The sequence below is a fragment of the Lissotriton helveticus genome, chromosome 12 (genome assembly GCF_964261635.1).
Source record: "Lissotriton helveticus chromosome 12, aLisHel1.1, whole genome shotgun sequence".
Classification (NCBI taxonomy): domain Eukaryota; kingdom Metazoa; phylum Chordata; class Amphibia; order Caudata; family Salamandridae; genus Lissotriton; species Lissotriton helveticus.
The window spans coordinates 305716091-305739478 of NC_136073.1; the positions used below are offsets into that span (position 1 = coordinate 305716091).

General features: G+C 43.2%; 1 protein-coding gene across 6 annotated transcripts in view; it reads left to right on the plus strand.

The window, feature by feature from the left end:
* LOC144799803 (fatty acyl-CoA hydrolase precursor, medium chain-like) overlaps positions 1 to 23388 on the plus strand; it is a 447680-nt gene that overhangs the window by 198850 nt on the left and 225442 nt on the right. For all 6 annotated transcript variants that reach the window (XR_013603879.1, XR_013603877.1, XR_013603878.1 and 3 more), the window contains exon 6: positions 4022 to 4175. Coding sequence is in view for 3 of the 6 variants with exons in the window: in XM_078671374.1 (XP_078527500.1) it covers positions 4022 to 4175 (154 nt within the window). In the remaining 3 variants the exon portion in view is untranslated. The remainder of the gene's footprint in view (positions 1 to 4021; positions 4176 to 23388) is intronic.

The window sequence follows — 23388 nt, forward strand, 5'->3', positions numbered from 1 at the left end:
GAACCAGGTCCTCTCAGGGATGGAGGCCTTCTCCGCTGCTTATCTGGATGACATTGCTGTCTTCAGTAGCAGTTGGGAGGACCATTTGTGTCACCTACAAGCTGTTCTCCAGGCCCTGAAACAGGCTGGCTTGACAATCAAGGCCAGTAAATGTCAGATCGGGCAGGGGTCGGTTGTGTACCTAGGCCACTTGGTGGGCAGGGGAACGGTGCAGCCCCTCCAGGTGAAGATTGAGGCTATCATGCCCTGGGAGCCCCCCAAGACCCAGACCGAGGTCCGAGCCTTCCTGGGCCTCACAGGATACTACCGCCGCTTTGTGAAGGGGTACGGCACCATTGTGGCACCCCTAACTGAGCTCACATCGCCTGAGGGCCACTTCCAGTTCTGCGTAATGCCCTTTGGGCTCAAGAACGCCCCTGCCACCTTTCAGCGGCTGGTGAACCAGGTCCTCTCAGGGATGGAGGCCTTCTCCGCTGCTTATCTGGATGACATTGCTGTCTTCAGTAGCAGTTGGGAGGACCATTTGTGTCACCTACAAGCTGTTCTCCAGGCCCTGAAACAGGCTGGCTTGACAATCAAGGCCAGTAAATGTCAGATCGGGCAGGGGTCGGTTGTGTACCTAGGCCACTTGGTGGGCAGGGGAACGGTGCAGCCCCTCCAGGTGAAGATTGAGGCTATCATGCCCTGGGAGCCCCCCAAGACCCAGAACGAGGTCCGAGCCTTCCTGGGCCTCACAGGATACTACCGCCGCTTTGTGAAGGGGTACGGCACCATTGTGGCACCCCTAACTGAGCTCACATCGAAGAAGCAACCTCGACGGGTAGTCTGGACGGAGGCTTGTCAGCAAGCCTTTGAAAAGTTGAAACAAGCAATGTGTGCAGCTCCAGTCCTCAGGCCCCCGGATTTTTCCAAAGAATTAATTGTCCAGACAAACGCATCAGAGCATGGCATTGGGGCAGTGTTATCGGAACTCAATGAAGAGGGTCTGGATCAACCTGTTGTCTTCTTGTCTAGGAGACTGCTTCCCCTGGAACAGAAGTGGAGTGCAATTGAGCGGGAAGCCTTTGCGGTGGTATGGGATCTGAAGAAATTGCGCCCATACCTGTTTGGCTCGCACTTCCTGGTTCAGACCGACCACCGACCCCTTTGTTGGCTGATGCAAAGGAAGGGAGAAAATCCCAAGTTGTTGAGATGGTCCATCTCCCTACAGGGAATGGACTTCCGGGTGGAACATCGGCCTGGAGTGGACCACGCCAATGCAGACGGTCTCTCTAGGTATTTCTCTAGGTATTTCCGCCTTAGTGATGAGAACTCCCAAGGGGTTGGGTAGCTCTCCCCACTTTCACTTGGGGGGACGCGTGTTAGACCTGTCAGCCCTTTGGGTGGTCCCTCCTATTTATTTATTATCAACTGACTACCTCAGGAACTGGCGCCATAGGAAAGTATGGGGAGAGCTCCAGAACCTTCCAGCTGGTTCCGGTAGCCTGAGGCCGGCCTATATAAGGGTCAGAACCAGGGCGGCCATTTTGAGGAGTGACCAGTGAGCCTGAGAGAGCTTAGCGAGGAGTGAAGCATTAGTGAAGGGAGGCAAGCGCATTGATAGGAGATAGACTGTCCCCTGGTTCAGCTGCCCTACCTTGCTGACGTAGCCCCCTATCTACTGACTGAGCCCTGGCAGCGCTACCTCGTTTATAGGCTCCTGAAGCCATTAAACCTCCTCCTTTAAGACGCAGTTAACTAGCTGAGGAAGTCACTGGGGACAGGTCCTGACTGAAAAGGAGATTGTCCCGCCTTCGTTTTCCCCCTTTCTTGTGAGTGACCCCGCCTGAACTGCTCGCTTAGAAGTAGTGGAGTTTAAAAACATCCTCGCTCCTTTTCCTGAGAGACTTCCTGGTCAAAGCAAAATAGACCTACCCGGTAGCCATTGGCGAGTGGCGACTCCGTCACCGGACCACTGCCGCTGATTCCTGGGCCCCTGTGGTAGAAAGTCAGCCGGGAGGGCTTGCCTGGGGTCAGCGGGGCAGTGAGCTTGACAGCTAGCATTGCGGAGAACAGCGAGGGCAAGCGAGCGGGTTTCCGGAAGAATATTGACGTGAAATTGAAGGAGGCCATCCTGCGAAGTTCCCTCCCCCCCTCTGACAAACGCGAGGAGGGCGGGATATAGAGCGGTGAGCTGTGAGGAACGCCGAGGAAGACACGGCGTAGCTCCGACCCCATCAGCTGCTTTGTATCCTGCAGCGCTGGAGGCGGTATCATCACGGAGCCAGGATTCCGGTGGACTGAGGCTCCAGCAGGGACGAGTGTGAGGCCAGGACGAGCCCCCAACCACGCGGTAAGACCGAGAAGTGGAGAGCGGGGGCCCGTGAGTCCTAACTGGCTTTGGAGTAGTGGAGGGAGGGGAGAGCCTGCGGAACCCGACTGCAAAGACCTCATTCACAAACTAACAGTTGTCGGGAGGGCCAGTAAACCATCAATGGGTTTTGGGGCAATTTCTCTTCCCGCTGTTTTGGCGGTTAAATAAACCAGACGCAAGGAGTGTGTGACTTCATAACTGTCCTATTGTACCTACTTGAAAAGGCTGCCTGCAGGAAGGCATTCTACGGGGTGAAGGGTAAATTGCAGCTTAAGGGGTCGGGGTTACCACTGTAAGGCCAAACAATTGGTTCTGTCAAATGGTACTGTGAAAGCTTGCAATTATACCCTGGACAGAGCAATCTAAAAGGCTGGTTGTGGAAATTAGAATATTCTGCTTGTGGGTTTTCAGAGCTCCATCCCCATAAATCTTGGTATCATTGTGGAGCTGATGCCTGTAACTTCAGGCTCAATATTACATTGAGAACACATGGTTAATGAACAGCCAAGCCTAATTGTAAGAGAGATCTAAACTTGCTGAATACCGGAGCGATGAAATATATTTTGCTTGTTTAAGGTGCAGGAGTTGTTACAGAACTCTCCTTTCAGAGAGAAGGGGAGAAGTGTCATTAATGCTTTATGAAACTGTCCTGTTGTCAATAATTACACGTGGAGCTGTTTATGTTCTGAAACTAAAGTCTGCTAAGTAACAAAGAGAAACTAGAGAATTTTTATAAAGCAATCCGTATTTTTCCAACCTGGTGTAGAGTCATTCTTTTTCTAATGGATGTGCACTGAATTACTGTTGATGGTGTGATGCAAGCTGTACACAATTGCCTCTGACTTTAAACCTTCCTACACTGTGCCAGGCTACCCTATGTGGACTGGTACCCCAGGTCCAACAATGCCTTATCAGTCCTTGGTAAGTACCTTCAAAGTTCTAACTTTAGTGGGGCTACATGTTGGTGGCTAAAAATAAGTGCTACAGCAAAATGCAGTCATTCCAATTGAAGGCAGCCAATGGCTGAAGTGGGCTGATCCACTGCCCCATGCTATTCACAGCGGCGAAAGGATATATACACTGATTTGCATTCGGACAGACCAATAGATAAAGAGAGGCGATTGAAAGCCCATCCATGTTAAGGTATTTTATGATTTCTTTTTTTAAAACATGAGGATGGCAAGACAGCAAAAAGCTGTTTTTAGGCCGCACCTAAATTATGGCATGAAATGCTTTGGACCAAAATAGAAGAAAGAATAACACCGAAGAGCAACATGAAATGCTTGGGGTTTCAACAACCAGTTCCTTGGTAAGAACTCCTTTGAACCATTGTTATCAAGTTTTGGCCCTGATGGTATCTTAGAGATGTTGCGACAATGTCTGTGTGTGGGGAGGGGGTGTAAGAGAGACATAGGCACTAGATCACATCTTCTTTTGGAGAATGGTTGGTAATGTTAGTGTCTCTAAAGAGAAGGTATAGGATAATATTGATGGAAACCCCTCATAGAACATAGAGAGAATGAGTGTTTTTGTGTGTTTGTTTCTCATGTTTTGTATTCTAACTTATTGAACAATGATTTGTTATATTTAATTTCATATTGTTTAGAGCAACGAAATTTGCAGTTCTTTTCTTGTTCCTTTGAAACTTCCCTGTTATTTCTCTCCCAGTACTCGTGATGAACATGCCCCAGGTAACTGGGGATTCCTGGATCAGGTGGCTGCTCTGCAGTGGGTTCAGGAAAACATTGCCAGTTTTGGAGGAGACCCAGATTCGGTCACCATATTTGGAGAATCCGCTGGTGGAATCAGCGTTTCTGCTCAGGCAAGTATAGTTTCATTTTCTGCATTTTCTTAAATAATCCTAAGCAATTCCTAGCTGAAAAAATGAAGTGTCAATGTGTTTTATACAGAGGAGAAATGTCCTTGGCTGCACTGTAAGTTGTATCCACTGGTATACATTGTCAAATTTGCACAAATTGCAGAAATGAACCCATACTACAAACATAAAATTCACCATTGCTAAAAAAGAGAAAGAAAAACAGAAAAGGGAGAAAGGAGGAGGCAGTCAAAAAGAATGAAAAAACTGACAAAGGTTGAAAACAGGATATAAATGTATCTACCAGAGATAAAGAGAAATGAGGTATGGGTGGTGAAAGAAAGAGACACAAGGTGAAATCAAGACTCACCACACTTGGTATTCAACAATTCTGGCATTCGGGAGGACTGCTAGTGGACTCCTAAGAAAAATGTTTTACCCCTGCAGTTATTTTCAAATTCTGCACTGAGAATCACACTGTTGAAGTACGACCAAGAAAGAACTGGAATAATGTGTGTTACTTATCCCACTCTATCATTGGTCGAAAAGACTGTGCAATGCACTTGTGCTCTTAGCTCAGATCTCTGTATGCATTTACTGTTGCTGGCAAATGCTGAGATCCATATTACCCTTACTGTGCAAGCAATAATCGATGATAACCACTTGAGGAATTCAGAGGTAACAAATTTCGGCCTGCTGTTCTTGAAAACAATCTGTGGCCTAATTGTGCAGTGTGCTTAGTAGAGTCCAAGACCATGCTTCCCCACATCTAGAGTTACTACACATAAGAAGCATAAAGATGACAGGATAGTAGTTTTACATGTGTGCACAGATCCAAGCAGATAAAGTCCTCACACCTTATTTTCTAAACAAGGGACAACACACAAATAATCCTAAATGCATTGGATAGAAAATTGATAGGTATTCCACAGAGCAATGTGTAACCCAGTTAAAGATAAAAGATAGGAAAAACCTCATGGCATTTAAATGATGAAACTTGCTTCACATCCTGTAGGATTATATGTCTTTGAACCCTCCCATGCTTTATAATTCTAATATTGCCTATATTAACAGAGTGGAAGGCAACAAACTTGCGGCAGCCATAGAGTATCACTGATCTTTAAACATCAACAAATGCATTTTATTCCTCCACAAACACTAGCAGGCTTTCCGTAGTGCATCTGATTGAGATTCTGGTGAACATTGGACTAGTTAGATCCCTTAAACAATTTAAGATAGACCTTGCTTCTTCAGTGTATCGCTGCTGAGCAACATTGACTAAAAATGCTGAGAGATTTAAACAAGGAATGGTGTAGCAGAAAAATCATGATAGACCTAGCTTGCGAGACAAGGAGCAGAAACATCTATAGTTGAATTGTCGAGAGACATTGATTAATTTATTCTTGGTCCTACTATTTGTTGAAAGGAGCATAACTTCCAGGTTCATTATAAACAATGTTTGCATGAGTGCCTTCCATGGCAGAAGACGCGTCTGGTGCAACTTGTTGCCCAGTAGACAGCAGCATTTGTGAAATAAGGATGGGTGTCAAGAATGGGAATTGTAGATGAATTATCAAATATATTCTAGTATCTAGTCTCAAACAGGTTGATATTGTGCCCTATGATCACATTTATAATTGTTTAGGGACATTCGTTCAATGAAATGAGCCTTCTTATGGCACAATTATTGCTGTGGAATGACCCTGAAAGATTATATCAAGAAAAGTCTGAAGAAAACATGTTTTCATCTTCTGCAGTCTACTTTGTATGGGGATAGCAGACCATTGAAAAGATATTATAATCAAGGAGCTGTATTATTTCTTTGGAGAAAAAGGGCTCAAATGCAGGTGCTTCTCTTTTATAATGTTTGATTCAGTGGCATAGGTATCCACAGTGCAGGAGGTGCAGTGATAACAGGGTCTTGAAAGTTAAAGGGCCAATTTCAACTCAATGACTGCTGTTTATTGCTCCCATTGGAGATATGACGATCGACGATCAACTTTGCCTTCATTTGGGTTCAAGACACACCTGCTGTGCCCCGGTTATATTTAAGTAACATTTATCAAATATAGTGTGATTAGTGGAAGACAAACAATGAAACACTGTATTTAAGGCTAGGTCAGAGTCTTTGGGCTATATAAGGCCACATACATGCCAACATTTCGGAAGAGAAAAGAAGAAGAAAGTTAAAAAAAAATGCGAAGGAATTTATTTTTCAAATTGACTAACATTTAAACAGGCCCAATTTTTGAAGGGAGACACCTGAAATAAAGCCACTTATTGCCTTAAAAATCATGGGTCTCTAGTCTGAATTAGGTCTGTGGGCATTACTCATGTAATGCATCAACCAGTTGCGTTTCTAAATTTTAAAGATATATTAGGAGCCATATTACATAAAGTGCCCGGGGGATCTAACAGGCGTTTGCGCCAACTTTGTGTGCTCCCGGGGCACTTTGGTATTACAAAACGAGCCTCGGACGCTTGTAAAGCCCCCTCTGTAATACCAATAGCGCCTGCGCACATAAAGCAGCAGTAATATCTGCAGGGGGCATTCCCTCATTTGCATGAGGGTGTGCCCCATGCAAATGAGGGAAGCGATTTGCCTCTGCGCCTACGCTATATTACAGATGCGGTGCAGAGGCAATTAGGCCCTCAGGGGGCACACTGAGAGGTGAGCCCCCTGATGGCAGTCCTCTGTAACATGTGTTTGTGGCTGCCCTGAGGGCAGCGCATTCATGGTAATGGAGCACATTTTCACTGTTTGCGCTTTAAAGGTGACCCCGGCCCCAACAGTGAAGATGCCCATTTAACTTTTTTTTTAAAATATGTTTATTGTTTTTTCTCAACAATACAAAAAAAGTAACACAGTGGATCACAAAGACCTTTACACTACAGCATTCATCAGTCCGTTTTGTACAATAAATCAACAATTAAAAAACTCATACACTTTTCTATGCGTCAGTTGATTAGATATTATATTAGGCGCGAATTAGAAAATCAAACAGAAGGGTGTGCAGTCAAGTAGCTGGTCAGATATTGCCAATAGTCCTTGGGTTGGGATTTCGCAGGTAGTTCTTCTTCATACTTGAGTAGGGTATCACGGCAGTAAGCCATGTCACAAAGCCACTTTTTCTTAGTGGGGAAATTTTTGCTTTCCCAGCATAAAGAGAGCCGGTGTTTGAATAACAACAGAGCAATCAAACAGAATTTACGTTTCTGAGCCGTACATTCTCCAATATACCTAGCAGACAGGTACGAACAGTGCTGTTAATATCGGTTTCTACCATTTCGGACACCACCAATGCTACATCCACCCAATAGGCATGTATTTGCCAACAATCCCACGCTAAATGTATAAAATCTGCGCTTGGAGCCCCACAACGTTTGCAGTTTGACTCAGTACGTAACCCAAATTTATACAGCCTCTGAGGCGTGTAATAAGTTTGGTGTAGATATTTGTATTGTATTATTCGGAGATTTCCGTTAGGGGTGAGCATTGGGATCACTGCGCAAGCTTTGCCCCATTCATCATCCGTGAGCGGGTCGTCAAGGACCGCATTCCATCTCTCACGGGCTTTGTCAGTGGTCATCCGCATCTCATTCTGTGCTGTCGTGTATAGTCGTGATACTAAGTGCGAGGTATTTGAAGAGGATATCATTAGTTGCAGAGTGTCTAATTGCTGCGGCTCCTCTGGGAAGCTAGCGTATAGTTTTTTGATTGCCCCTTGTAATCGGTGATATGTGAACCGGAATTGAAGCGTCTGGTTATTAAGAAATGTTAAATCTTGTGCTGTTTTAAACTTCCCATTACAGTAGAGGTCCCCCATCGCGTTTATTCCCACTTGCTGTAGTAAGTGCATTCCTACTTCTTCATTCGTGACGGACAGCTCAGGATGGTGAGTTAATGGCATTGCTGGGGCATAGAAAGGTAGTTTATCTGCCAATTGACCCAGTTTCTTCCATGCCTTAACGGTAGTGTCAATTGTGTTGATATCGCGTGCATGCAATGGGGGACGATCGTGTGTTATAACAGAGTGTAATGGAATAGGTAAGGCATCGCCTTCCTCCACTGCTGTGTGCGTCAGGTAAGGGATTGGGTTGTACCAGTATGAGGCGAATTGTGCCTGTGCACAGAGATAATATAGAAAAAAGTCTGGCACACACAGTCCCCCCTTGGCATACGGCAAGGTTAACGCACGTAATTCCACCCGGGCTTGCTTGCCTGCCCATATCAGTCTCAGTACAAGTGAGGTAAGACGTTTGAAAACCTCGGTCGGTGGTTGTATCGGAATGTTGTTAAATAGATAAAGGAGTTTAGGAAGAACCACCATCTTGACAATGGTGATCTGGTCTGCAAGAGAGAGTGGTAATTATATCCATCTAGCAATTTTGTCGTCCAATGAGGACAATACCCTTCCGTAATTTGTTCTAATAACCAATTCAGGATCCCTGTGAAACCACACCCCTAAGTACCGTATTGGGTCTTCCTGCCATTCCAATGGAAATTCAGTACTGTGAGGTAACGTGGTGTCTGTCAAAGGGATAATGGATGACTTTAGCCAATTAATCTGAAGTCCAGAATGCCATCCAAATTGAATATATTCACAAAGGAGTGGATCTAAATTTTGTTCAGGGTCCTTCACATAAAGCAGCATATCATCTGCATAAAGCGATATGTGCAATGGTCTGTTTGGGAAGTGCAATGCTGAGTGATTATGATTTTGCCGGATTTTACATACGAGCGGTTCCAGAGCGAGGGCGAAAATTAAGGGCGATAGCGGACATCCCTGTCTCGTACCGCGTTCTATTTTTATTGGGGATGATATATAACCATTAATTTGGATGCGGGCAGTGGGGCGTGTGTATAATAGTTGTACCCATTGTATAAACATAGGGGGAAATCCCATCCTTCTTAATATCGTGATTAAATAAGGCCATTCAATAGAATTGAATGCCTTAGCGGCATCAAGCATTACCGCCACCGCTTTGGTTGTGGGTAACAAATAATTGGAGAGTGCAAAGAGTGTTCTCGTATTGTGTGTAGTGGTTCTAGTTGGAATGAAACCTGATTGGTCCGGCAGGACTAGATTAGTCATAAGGGGCTGTAATCTGCCTGCCAAAAGTTTGGCTAAAATTTTAGAATCGACATTTATTAGAGATAAGGGCCTGTAAGAGTCACATATCTCAGGGTCTTTAGCAGGTTTCAATAGGGCTATCATCAGTGCTTCACGCAAAGTAGGGGGCAATTCTACTTTGTCAAATGCATCTCCGTACATTTCAACTAAGTGGGGGGCAAGAAGGGCCCGGTGCCTTGCCATTGGGTAACGACATTATAATTGCAGTCACCTCTTCCACCGTTACCGGCTGAGCCAGATATTCCCTTTGGGCATCAGAGAGCCACGCTATGGCAACATCTACCAATTATTCTTGAATTTCTGCAGATGTTGCCGTTGGTTGCGCTTGATATAATGTGCTATATGTATTTACAAAGTCCTGCATTATTGCCTGAGTATCTTCACTTCTACTACCATCTCACGCCTAAGTTGTAATACAGTGTGGGACTTCCGGCCTTCACATATTTTATTCGCCAATACTCTCCCAGCTCTTCCTCCCTCCCCAAAAGTCCTGGCCCTGTGCCGTTTATGTACATATTTAAGTTCGTCCTCCGTAAAGGATTTGTGCTCCGATAAGGCCTGTCTCAGTTCCCCCAAAATTGCCTGATCCATAGTTCGATTATATTGGCGATCCAGTGTGTGGAATTTCGTTTTGCACTGCTTCAGCTGTGAACGAATATCTTTGAGTATTCCCGCTGTTGTGCTTATACATATTCCTCTCAGGGCAGCTTTAAAAGCCTCCCATAACAAAGAGGGATCTTGCGTGAAGGGTGCATTATCATGAAAATAATCAGTGATAGCCTTGGAAATGGTATCTACATATAGGGAGTCAGTTAGAGCCTTAGCATTGAACGTCCATCTAAACGGGGGTGGTATATAGTACAGCATTTTCAAGGATAGTAGTATAGGTTTGTGGTCCGAAAGAGTTTTGGGCATGTGTTTGATCGTCTTAGTCCATAGCAAAGTGTTAGTGGAGCCCAACCAATAATCAATACGCGCCCAACTGCCAAATGCAGCAGATGAATGCGTTGCCTCCCTAGTGCCTGGATGTTTCGCCCTCCATATGTCATGCAACGTCAGATCCTCTATTATGTCTCGTACTTTGGACCTGGCTTTCTTATGCGGCTCCACAGTGGATCTGACCTATCTAGTGTGTCATGTAAGGTAAGGTTCAAGTCCCCTCCCCAAATCACCGTATGATCATGTATACCTTGTAGATGCTGCCACACCTCTTGATAAAAATCTGGCGCGTCTATGTTCGGCCCGTATGTGTTAACAATGGTGACCCTCTGTCCCCTGAGTTTCCCCATTAGCACAATATATCTACCTTGCTCATCCACTATGAGATTATCCTTCCGAAAGTCAACTCCTTTTTTCACTAATATAGTGACCCCTCGTGAGTATGAAGAGTAAGTGGAGTGAAATATGGCTTCAGCCCATCTACTACCTATTTTACACTTCGCTACTGATTCTATGTGAGTTTCTTGCAGCAGTACTATATCTATCTGCCACCTATTAAAACACGCAAAAACCTGTCTAACCTTCTTGGGATTGGCAAATCCTCGTATATTCCATGTAATGAAATGTAAATTAATCCTACCCTTGTTTTCTTGTGACTCAGCCATCAGTTACCATCAACAACGCATCTCTTGGTGTCATGTCTAACTGCCTCCCGCTCGTAGCCACATTAAAACATGTCAGTGCATGAGTCTTTACTTTATCTACACAGTTCCATTGGATTTCAGCAATGCTTCTCAAGTGATCAGGTTCCAAGATCCAAACTACCCCCCCTTCCAACCACCCCCCTCCCACTTCAGCAACCCAATTTTGCCAAAGCCATACCCCAGTAATAACAAGTGTAACCATCAAAAACATTATGGGGATCACCAAATTGGAGGTCCGCTGAGGACACACTACTCCATCCAACTTAATGGATGTGGACGAACCGGTATAGTCTATGCGAAGCATACGCTCCTGATCAACATAGTATTAAGAAGAACAGAAAACAATGCAAAGTGCACTTCAGTATCATATTTGTCATCTGCAGCTACAAAATTATCAGGGCATCTCGTAAAACAGGTAATGAACAATTAACTCCCGTCATGTACAGCACAGTGGTTGCTTTGTACTGTACTAGCCGTGATAAGTGGCCATGCAATGCAGTGTAGGATAGACATAGCTTTACAGGTCAACGGGCTGTAAACCTCGCTTACTTCGCGCCACTAAACAGTTTTTATCCAAGCGTTACAAACACGGTAGAGTCTATAGCGGTCATTCAGTGACAGTTACAGCAGCGTTCGATCATCATAATACTGACTTATATCTTCCTGCCATTTTCAGTCATTAAGCCCGTACCACAGGGCTAGTGTATAACGTGGTATGGACGTTCATAGAGCTCAACTTTTCGTAAGACCCTGTTGCTTTTCACTTACCGACCATAGCGTCTCAGTGTCATAGCTTGCGTAATCCTTTATATGCACTCAAGGTAGGGAAAACCCAGTGCGTAAACACCTTTGCAGTACGTGCTAGATTGATGTTGTCCCTCAGTCGGAATCATGCTGGGTTTAGGTGCATTGTTTTTCTTTGGCCTTACTGGCAATCTTCTTGAGAAGGTCGGCAGCTGCCTTGGGTGTGCAAATCGTAGGTTTACCTTCCCAGATTATCTTGCGGCGTGCTGGGTACAACATGGCATATTCGACCTGCAGAGTTCGCAGTTTCGTCTTCACATTGGTGAACTCCTTCCGAGCCTGTTGCACTGCCATGGTGTAATTTGGGTAGAATTCCAGCTGATTACCCTGAAACGTGATCCGTTGTTTTTCGCTGCCCATCCTTAGGATATGATCACGGTCCTGGTAGTTGAAGACCCTGGCCACAATTGGTCTGGGGATTGTTCCTGGGGGAGGATTGGGCGCCAACGACCGATGTGCACGTTCGATTATGAATATCGAGGACAAGTAATCTTCTCCAAATAGTGTGCGACACATATCCTCCACATATGTCTCCATGCGGCCTGTGTTGGTTGTTTCTGGCACACCCGCTATACGTATATTATTCCGTCGCGACCGCGCCTCCAAATCCTCTGCCTTATTCCTGATTACTTCTAGCACTTTCTCCATGCTCGCGCACTTGCCGGTGTTGGTGTGTGCCTCATCTTCAACTGCTGATATGTGGGTTTCAGCCCCGTCCAGGCGTTCCCCCTGTTTATCTATTTTTGCCGCCATATTGTAAACTCTGTTGGTAAGATGGTCCAGTTTGCCATTAATTTCCTGCAGGTTTGTCTGGATGGCCTTCAGAATTGCCTCCATACCCCTATCCGAGGTCGTCTCCGTCTCCGTCTCCGTGTCTGAATGAGATGCGCCAGTTCGATTTGTCCGCAGCACTGCAAACGTTAGTTTTTGTTGCTGCTTGTCTGGCTTCCCCATTGATGGGCCAGGAGGAGAAGGCCGCAGTAACCAAGTCTGATCACTAGTATGCAACGGAAGGGTTGGTCACGGGGCGTAGTTGTTGAGTGTGTAAACTCAGCAGCTGTGTAGAGTTGTGGAGTACTCCTCGCGTATCACTCGGTGAGGCAGATTGGTGGTTAAGCTACAATATCAGCAATCTCCGGGTCTCGGAAGGTAGCTAGAGACGTCTAGTTATTTCCTTCGTTGTAGCTACTCACACATCAGCTGGGAGTAGACATGTGGAACAGCGAATCTTCCGTGGACTGGTGAGTCACCCAAAGTAATGCCAGTCTGCCATTGGTCTCATGCCATGAGCGACACCTCCTTTCCACGTGGTCATAATACACTATCGCAAACAGGTTTTTTGAGTCACGTGAACATGAGCTCCCTGCATAGATCGTGTGCTTTTATCATGATGAGTGAGAGCCGTTATTATCCTTAATCCGTCATTTGTGAGTGCAAGTCATCAAACGCCATTTGCAATTGCAGTGCACTTCACTGTATAGTCACATTTGAGTCTCGAGACCATTGCCCCCTTCAAATAATAACAGCTCCTTTTTCATCTTATGATTTGCGCCGCAGAGTGCGCCCAGGGGATTATTTCGCCAGATATACTATCCACTGCCTCAACGATTGCTTGTCTGCTTCACTTTAATGGTGCTCTATGTGCCAGGTGAGCCGCCATTTTATCTCCGTGGAGTCGCCATGTACGTTATTATCAGGCATTTCCTCCCCTTCTTCCCGCATCTAGGGCTGTTTATCGCACAAGTAAAGCAGCTGCCGCAGAGTAGGGGATTCAGGGGACCTGCAGCGCAACATTAGAGGCACCGCCGTATCTTAGGGCAGAGAGTTCTTCATTGCCGAGTCCCGGCCACCATTTTAGTTGCACTGCAGCGCGACCAACTCCACACGTCCAGAGTCACTTTCAGCTGTCTAGCAGGCACCGCATCCACCGCTTTTCTTACCACAGGTGCCCGCTACCTTCCGACGGCTATTTCTGTTCTTTTTGCGCAGTGTAACGTCCGCTTTACGCTTGAATGTACATTTGTCTGGTGTCCGTCCGGCGGAGCTGACACCTTAGGCAGCCATCCTGCTGTGCGCCCCCTCGCGCCCCCCTAGATGCCCATTTAACTTAATATGGCCTCTGAAGTCTTTATGGAAGTATGACTGAATAATGTTTTAATTTCTCAAAAGTCACTAAGGATCATTAAAATAATGTAGAGATGTTATTATATGGATAAAAAGAGAAGAAACACTTCTCCAAAGTTTAGAATAGTAAATTGGTTTTATAGCTCACACAACTTTCAGGCCATGCGATATGCTTGGAGAACAGCAATAGAGCAATCTAAAGTGCAAGTGATTTGAAATGGGGTAAGAAGATGCAATTTCATATCCAAAGAAATGTATCTTTTTAATTTTTTTGTATATTTTCTCACGGATCATTCAAAGCTGGAACATAGAGTCCTAACTCCTGCATGCTGTCAGTGTAGAGATTCTAATAAATGAATGGTTGGTGGTATTGCACTCTGACGTCAGAATAGACCGCTTGTTCGGTATGTGTGCTGCACTAGATTGGTGCCTGCCAACACCCAATAATCCAATGTATATAGCCTGGGATCACTAGATCACCAGGACTCTAGTGCGCACTAACTAAAAGAAAGTTTTCAAAGTTTTACATTTGACACAATTTTAATTCAAACGTTTTGTTTCTTGGTTCATTTCAAATTCAAACAAATAAAGCATGATTCAATGTAATATATACATAAACAATACTCAATTACTGCATTTTGTCAAACATTTTTCACTGATCAAATGATATACAACGCAGTTATATACACAATCCAATGCATTTCGGGGTTTGAACCCCTTCGTCAGGGGCCTATGAAAGAAGAAAGAAAAAGGAAACCTAATTAATTTCGATGCTGTAAAGAATGTAAATGTATTATCCCAATGGATATTTAGTTCTCTTACCTAATTAACTGGTTGCAGTGTAATTGCGTGCACTACGTAGTTTATGAAGAATCTAAAGAAATCACAATTATGTAAGTATATAAACTGGAGCTTTAGAGGGCACAGAATCTCGTGCAGTGCTTATATGAGGTTACCTTAATTTCCGGTAGTTGCAAGACTACCTGCGAATAATTGAAAATAAAAACATAAGTTTTACCAAGACCAGTTTAATTAATAATTTTATCTAAAGCGAACCACTAGGATTTATTTGCCATAAAGTTGGCGCAAGACTTAAAGCTCACCTGAAGATCAGTATCACTTAACTGTAATGTTAAGGGGATCTAAGGAAATAAAGAAGTGAAAAACCGTTAAGGGGCCAATCTTTTATGATACCACCAAAATATAAAGCCGATCTCTCGAAACAAACGGGAAGTATGTATTTACCTGCGAGCCTTTTATCAGTTTCTCAGGGTCTCGCTAAATCTCGGCGTACTCCCGTACTAGAATAAATAAAGTGAAGACCGTGTTTAGTACTCGGTTGCCAGAACCGATTACCTTCACATTAGGGTGTCTGCATAACTCTAACGCTTACCAGAGATACGAAGGGGGTGGCGTTGTATCGGCGTCTTCCCTCACTGCTAACTCCGAAGTCTCTAGTCCTTTACTTATGTTAATGCGACGGACCCGATATCGATATCGAAAACGGACTCGATCTCAAGCTGGTGGCGGCCATATTTGAAGGGGGTTATTCACGACTAATTTGTTGTGAATCAAGGGTTACTAAGTCTACAGGGAATATTCTAAGCGAATTAATGTATGTGAGGTGGTGCGGCTCATAAATCTACTAGATTTAGGTTATATACAGATTAATTGTTTCAATGGCAAGTGAAAGAAAAAGTAAAAGAACAAAAGAAGGAAAATACATAAACATTAATCAATTACATATATTGCGCATTCTCTTGTCAGTAGTAGCATTCTAACTAAAAATTAATAAATCATACATAAATTCTGGTAATTATACAATACATATTTCCACATACCACTGTGCAGGTTATATCCTTCGGGAAAATAGCTACTATTTCTGGCCTGAAGCTAAAGGAAACATATCAGATCTAATTTGTCATTGAGCCCATCAGGGACTAAAGTCTGTAATTTCCGAATCCAGAAAATTTCTCTCCTAAGCAAGATTTTGGCATTGTCAACACCCAAACGCTGTGGAATTTGTTCAATAATCTGAAATCGAACTTGCGCTATGGTGTGGCTTTTCTCGACCCAATGTCTAGCCAGTGGTGAGGTTATGTTTTTATTACGAATTCTGCTCTTATGCTCTGTCAAGCGTATTCTCATCTTCCTGTCAGTTTTACCGACATACAGTAAAGTAAAGCCTACACATCGGATGAAGCAACGAAAATTTACAAACTAATAAAGGAGGCTAAATCATTCGATGCTCAAGGAAGTTCAGTTACACAGCAGTTGAGACAACTAGAATACCTAACTAGGCGTGAATTGAACCAACGGTTGCATGCAACTACTCTTGTCCAGTACCACCGTGTGAGGAGAATCCCTCGAGGATTGAGGCTTGCAATCAGACCCATGTTATATCGACTAAACAGCAACCCTAAGTTTATGGGAAAATGGTTTGAGATTCTAAATAAATGTTCTTTTGACTTAATACTGCTACTAATAGAGGAACTGGCCAAAACAATCACAGAACTAGAGGAGGAAATATACAACCTGAAATCAGAATTATCTAAAAGGATTGAGGAAGAGCCGTGGGGTAGATTCCTTGAGGATATGGACATCAAACTGGAGAAATACGGCAAGGAACTTCAGGAGACTAAACTACGAAAATTCAAGAGAGATACTATAGACTATAAGTTGAACGAGGCCTATACATGGGCGGAAGTCTATGCAAAAAGGCGCTTTACGGGAAAGAAACAACAGACAACTTCATCTCAAGAGAGTATGGTCTCTGACAGTGAAACCAGTACTACTAGACAACCTTTACCTCAGGAGCAATCACGTAAAAAGGATTCCGAGAAAACAGTAACAATTGATTTGGCTTCTACATCGACTACGGATCCTTTTTTAGAGAAGGATATGAATCTTGCCAAACCCCCGGATCAAATTCCACCACAGTTTGGCGACAGAAGACAAGAAGAGGACAAGGCAAAAGAGAAAGAAAAGGAGAAAGAGCAAGCGAAGAAACTGGGGCTACGGAGCCAGAGCAGAATATAGTAATCAACATTTCCAAATATTCTCCATCTAAATTTGAGATCCAATTGTTGAATAAAGGACCAACTTTCGTGAGCACATACCGAACCAATGAGCTAGAGACAGAAGTGGCATTCTTCAAGTTCATGAGGATACTACGACTAAAATACTTTTTTACCATCTTGAATCCAATAGAGACACCAGAAAATGTAGCGCAACAATTCAAACCAAAAAGTAGTTTTATGGCGCCTGTTTCACATAAGAGCTTGGATTTATTTGAAACCCTAGTCAAAGCGGATATGACAAAAATCAAGTATAAAAGTAAACTACAAAACCTGACACGAGCTGAATTGAGTGCTTTACGTACTCTTCGTAACAACAAGGACATAATTGTTCAAAGGGCGGACAAAGGAGGAGGCCTTGTAATTATGGATTCGGCTTTCTACATAATGAAAGGCAATGAACATGTTCTAGACACTGAAGTCTATTCTAAACTGCCACAAGATCCCACAAATGAGATTGCGAGAAACTTGGATCACATTCTTGATAAAGCTGAAGAACTAGGGTGGGTCACCACTGCAACTAAAAGATATTTAAGGCAAGCATACCCAAGGAGGCCGAAAATATATTTTTTGCCAAAAATACACAAATGTTTGCAGAATCCGCCAATTAGACCTATTGTTTCAGGGTGTTCCTCAATCTTCGAGAACTTGGGCATATTCATCGATGCCCACATGCAAGCTTTCATGCAAGACTGGCCAACATATCTGGAGGATACTTCGCACTTTCTAAGAAGTGTGACCTCTCTGAATCTACAAACTGAAGAAAATCTGGTATTGTGCACAATAGACGTCGTGTCACTTTACACATCGATTCCTCACCAATTGGGCCTTGAAGCCATGGAATGGGCATTACTGCGAATGGACAAACCACTTGAGACAAAGTACCTAATTATGCAGTTATTAGAATTCTGTTTAAACAACAGTTATTTTGTATGGCAAACTGAGTTTTTCACTCAAGTAAGCGGAACAGCTATGGGTTTTCCTGGGGCATGTATTTACGCAAATATCTTCATGGCGAAATTTGAACTGGAATACATCCTGGAAGATGTAACGTGGCAAACTGGCATTCTGTACTATAAAAGGTACATCGATGACATCTTTCTTATCTGGAAGAAACCAATGGAAGACCTCAAGCGTAACATACAGAGTCTGAATTTAATTAATCCGAGGATCAAATTCACAAGTCAAATGAGCACAACTACACTACCTTTCCTGGATGTGCAGGTAAAAATTGAAGGAAACAAGATAAACACAGAGCTCTATAAAAAACCAACTGATAAAAACACTGCACTTCAGTATGGAAGCTTCCATCCAACTACCCTAAAAAACAATCTCCCAGTGTCTCAGTTCATGAGAATAAAAAGGATAGCATCTGATGATGCCCAATGTGCCAAGAGTTTTGAAAGACAGAAACTTTGTTACCTCAATCGAGGATATCCTGAAAAACTAATTGACAGGCAAATGGAAAGGATTAAAACAATTCCAAGGACGGAACTACTACAAAAAAAGACCAAAGAGTTGAAAAAGAGAATGGTATTTGTTTCAAAGTACTCGACGGCAACAAGAGAAATCAAAAGGACGATTCTTAAAAGATGGGATATCCTGCAAATGGAAAGTGACTTTGAACATCTTTACGATCAGAAACCTCTTTTCGCATATTCGAGGTCAAGAAACATAAAAGAATTATTGAATAGACCAGATGATATGGAACTAGAAGAATCTAGTCCTAGAGGCACAACTAAATGCTATAACTGCAAAAACTGCAATAATGTAATCACTGGAAGTAAGTTATCTCATCCCAAAACAGGAGAACAAATAAGTCTAAGACACTCGGCAAATTGTAATGCGGAACATGTGGTATATTCCATAAAGTGTCCATGTGGACTACTGTATGTCGGTAAAACTGACAGGAAGATGAGAATACGCTTGACAGAGCATACGAGCAGAATTCGTAATAAAAACATAACCTCACCACTGGCTAGACATTGGGTCGAGAAAAGCCACACCATAGCGCAAGTTCGATTTCAGATTATTGAACAAATTCCACAGCGTTTGGGTGTTGACAATGCCAAAATCTTGCTTAGGAGAGAAATTTTCTGGATTCGGAAATTACAGACTTTAGTCCCTGATGGGCTCAATGACAAATTAGATCTGATATGTTTCCTTTAGCTTCAGGCCAGAAATAGTAGCTATTTTCCCGAAGGATATAACCTGCACAGTGGTATGTGGAAATATGTATTGTATAATTACCAGAATTTACGTATGATTTATTAATTTTTAGTTAGAATGCTACTACTGACAAGAGAATGCGCAATATATGTAATTGATTAATGTTTATGTATTTTCCTTCTTTTGTTCTTTTACTTTTTCTTTCACTTGCCATTGAAACAATTAATCTGTATATAACCTAAATCTAGTAGATTTATGAGCCGCACCACCTCACATACATTAATTCGCTTAGAATATTCCCTTTAGACTTAGTAACCCTTGATTCACAACAAATTAGTCGTGAATAACCCCCTTCAAATATGGCCGCCACCAGCTTGAGATCGAGTCCGTTTTCGATATCGATATCGGGTCCGTCGCATTAACATAAGTAAAGGACTAGAGACTTCGGAGTTAGCAGTGAGGGAAGACGCCGATACAACGCCACCCCCTTCGTATCTCTGGTAAGCGTTAGAGTTATGCAGACACCCTAATGTGAAGGTAATCGGTTCTGGCAACCGAGTACTAAACACGGTCTTCACTTTATTTATTCTAGTACGGGAGTACGCCGAGATTTAGCGAGACCCTGAGAAACTGATAAAAGGCTCGCAGGTAAATACATACTTCCCGTTTGTTTCGAGAGATCGGCTTTATATTTTGGTGGTATCATAAAAGATTGGCCCCTTAACGGTTTTTCACTTCTTTATTTCATTAGATCCCCTTAACATTACAGTTAAGTGATACTGATCTTCAGGTGAGCTTTAAGTCTTGCGCCAACTTTATGGCAAATAAACCCTAGTGGTTCGCTTTAGATAAAATTATTAATTAGACTGGTCTTGGTAAAACTTATGTTTTTATTTTCAATTATTCGCAGGTAGTCTTGCAACTACCGGAAATTAAGGTAACCTCATATAAGCACTGCACGAGATTCTGTGCCCTATAAAGCTCCAGTTTATATACTTACATAATTGTGATTTCTTTAGATTCTTCATAAACTACGTAGTGCACGCAATTACACTGCAACCAGTTAATTAGGTAAGAGAACTAAATATCCATTGGGATAATACATTTACATTCTTTACAGCATCGAAATTAATTAGGTTTCCTTTTTCTTTCTTCTTTCATAGGCCCCTGACGAAGGGGTTCAAACCCCGAAATGCATTGGGTTGTGTATATAACTGCGTTGTATATCATTTGATCAGTGAAAAATGTTTGACAAAATGCAGTAATTGAGTATTGTTTATGTATATATTACATTGAATCATGCTTTATTTGTTTGAATTTGAAATGAACCAAGAAACAAAACGTTTGAATTAAAATTGTGTCAAATGTAAAACTTTGAAAACTTTCTTTTAGTTAGTGCGCACTAGAGTCCTGGTGATCTAGTGATCCCAGGCTATATACAGTGTAGAGATTCTGCCAGCAATGCCAGAAACCGGTCCTCTGTAGCTTGTTTCTGGTCCAGGGAAGGCATGGCTTGGCAGTTCGGGCTGGACTGTTCCCATGAGGCACAGGGTCAGACTGATTTGCATATGGCCATGTCTGAACTGGGGTGGCAGAGTGGGCTAAAGAACGGTGATGGATTAAACCCAGATCAGTTGACTGGGGGTGAGTGCTTGTATTGTCAACGCTCCGTCGATCATTTGCTTTGTTTTTTCTTTGTTCACCAATGGTTGGCAGGGTATGCTCAGACGTGAGTCCCTTGCTCACTTTGCCACTGGATTCAAGCAAGCCGGGCTGAAGATGGCTGAAATGACAGAAACCGGTCCTCGGTAGCTTGTTTCCGGTCCAGGGAAGGCATGGCTTGGCAGTTCGGGCTGGACTGTTCCCATGAGGCACAGGGTCAGACTGATTTGCATATGGCCATGTCTGAACTGGGGTGGCAGAGTGGGCTAAAGAACGGTGATGGATTAAACCCAGATCAGTTGACTGGGGGTGAGTGCTTGTATTGTCAACGCTCCGTCCATCATTTCCTTTGGTTTTTCTTTGTTCGCCATAAGTTGGCAGGGTATGCTCAGACGTGAGTCCCTTGCTCACTTTGCCACTGGATTCAAGCAAGCCGGGCGGAAGACGGCTGAAATGCCTGAAACTGGTCCTTGGTAGCTTGTTTCCGGTCCAGGGAAGGCATGGCTTGGCAGTTCGGGCTGGACTGTTCCCATGAGGCACAGGATCAGACTGATTTGCATATGGCCATGTCTGAACTGGGGTGGCAGAGTGGGCTAAAGAACGGTGATGGATTAAACCCAGATCAGTTGACTGGGGGTGAGTGCTTGTATTGTCAATGCTCCGTCCATTATTTCCTTTGGTTTTTCTTAGCAAAGCCAACAGGGGCACACTCATCAGAAACATAGTGGTCTGTTAGAATCTAAATAGAGTGGGCAACCTATCATTGTGGCGGACAGGGTACTCCACCACGTTTGTGGTGGAGTACCCAGTCTGCCAAGCACTGAATCTGGCCCTGTGTTTTTATTACGAAATTAATTAGAGACATACAAAGATATGCCTTGTAAATTATCCAGACTAAAAGAGATGGCAGTTGTATTTCCGAGATTTATCTTTATAATTGAATTCCAAGCGAACATAAGAATGGCCCAGTAGGTACATTGTTCCACACATGCAATCGTTCGCCTACAGTTTTGGCTATGCTTATAATCGCCTTATTTAAGATTAACTGAATCAAATAGAGTTGTGGACTAACAGGATTAAAGTAAGGTGATTCTAGTTCCTTAATGAATTTTGGAACAATCCCAGAACCAGATCTATGAGCACGAGCAATGACCATAACATTCACCATGGTATCTGCATGATCTCAGACCCCCAAATGAATCAAGGTTTTTTCTTTCTTCTTCTTTGATGCTGGATGCAGGGGTGTCAATAATCCCCCACTATTACAGCGTTATGGGGGGTGGATGTCACTAGGCAAATCTGTGCAACGTTATAAATTGAAGTTGTTTTTATGGCTCTTTCAGCTTTGATCAGAGATTCTGGTTTCCAAGAAGATCACACAAATGACCTTAGCAGTCAAAGGATGGAGGGAGGGAAAGGTGGAAAAAAAGAGCGACGAAGAGAAGGATGGAGAGAAGATGGTCTCAGGGATAGATGGAGAGATGGGCTGATGGAAGAGGAGATGGATAGAGAGGAGGCTGGAAGGATAGATGGAGAAAAGAGTGATGATGGATGGATGGAGAGAAGGTGGACAGAAAAGATAGCATGACAGATGAAAAGAATGAAGGAAGATAGGATGAATGGAAGGATTGATTGAGAGCAGGAAGAATAGATAAAATAGAAAGAAAGAAAGGAAACAGACAAAGCAGAATGGAGGGAAAAAGATGAATACAAATAATGAGAGAGGGAAGGAATCGATGGCTAGGAAAGACAGAAAGAAGGATAGCTGGAGAGGTAGATGACTGGATGCATGACAAATAAGTGATCAAAGGGAAAAAGTCCAGAGAAAAACTTTAAAAATACAGAAAAGCAAGCTGGAAAAAGACAGAGAGAAGAAAGGACAAAAGACTTCATGACCGACGGAGAGAAGGAAGGAAGTTTAGATTTTCATAATTCCCTCAGGAGCAGCAATTCCCTGACGGACTGCCTGGTTGATTGTTTCACTCCTTTGTTCAGAGAAATTTTGCACACGCATCAAAGTGGTGGGTATTTTTTTGCTTCTGGCTACTCCCTTTGCTGGGTGTGTAGTACATTGTGGGAAAGTGTAAAAGATTTAAATTTAATTCCATCAGCACCCCACCTGTTCACTCCATGTTCCAAATAATATGGCTGCCATTCCTTAGAGATTTACAGGTGCAATACAATGAGGTTCCCATTAACAGTCAACTGCTTTGAATATGGTGTGTCAACGGGGTTCCATTGTGAGTAACCCTGTGACTGAAACATCTTCATGTCTGCATCACTGTAAGCTCCATTCTAACGCAATGAAAGAATTATACATCAAGAGCTTAAATATGAAATAATCAATAATGGCCTAATTGTCTTCAATACAATGACCATCTAAAACTTTATCAGGTGTAGAATACAGAAAAAATTCTTCAAAGCAGAAGCCCAAGATAAATAAGACCATTGTAAAAGTGCAGAAACCCAACAAAATGACTCAAGCCACTTGCCAAAATGCAAAAACACAATCAGCAATTCTTGGTAGTTTCTTGTTGTTGTCCTCGAAGTTACTGTCATGATGTATTGAACATTTTCAATGTTTATAGTAAGTAGTGTGGGTCTT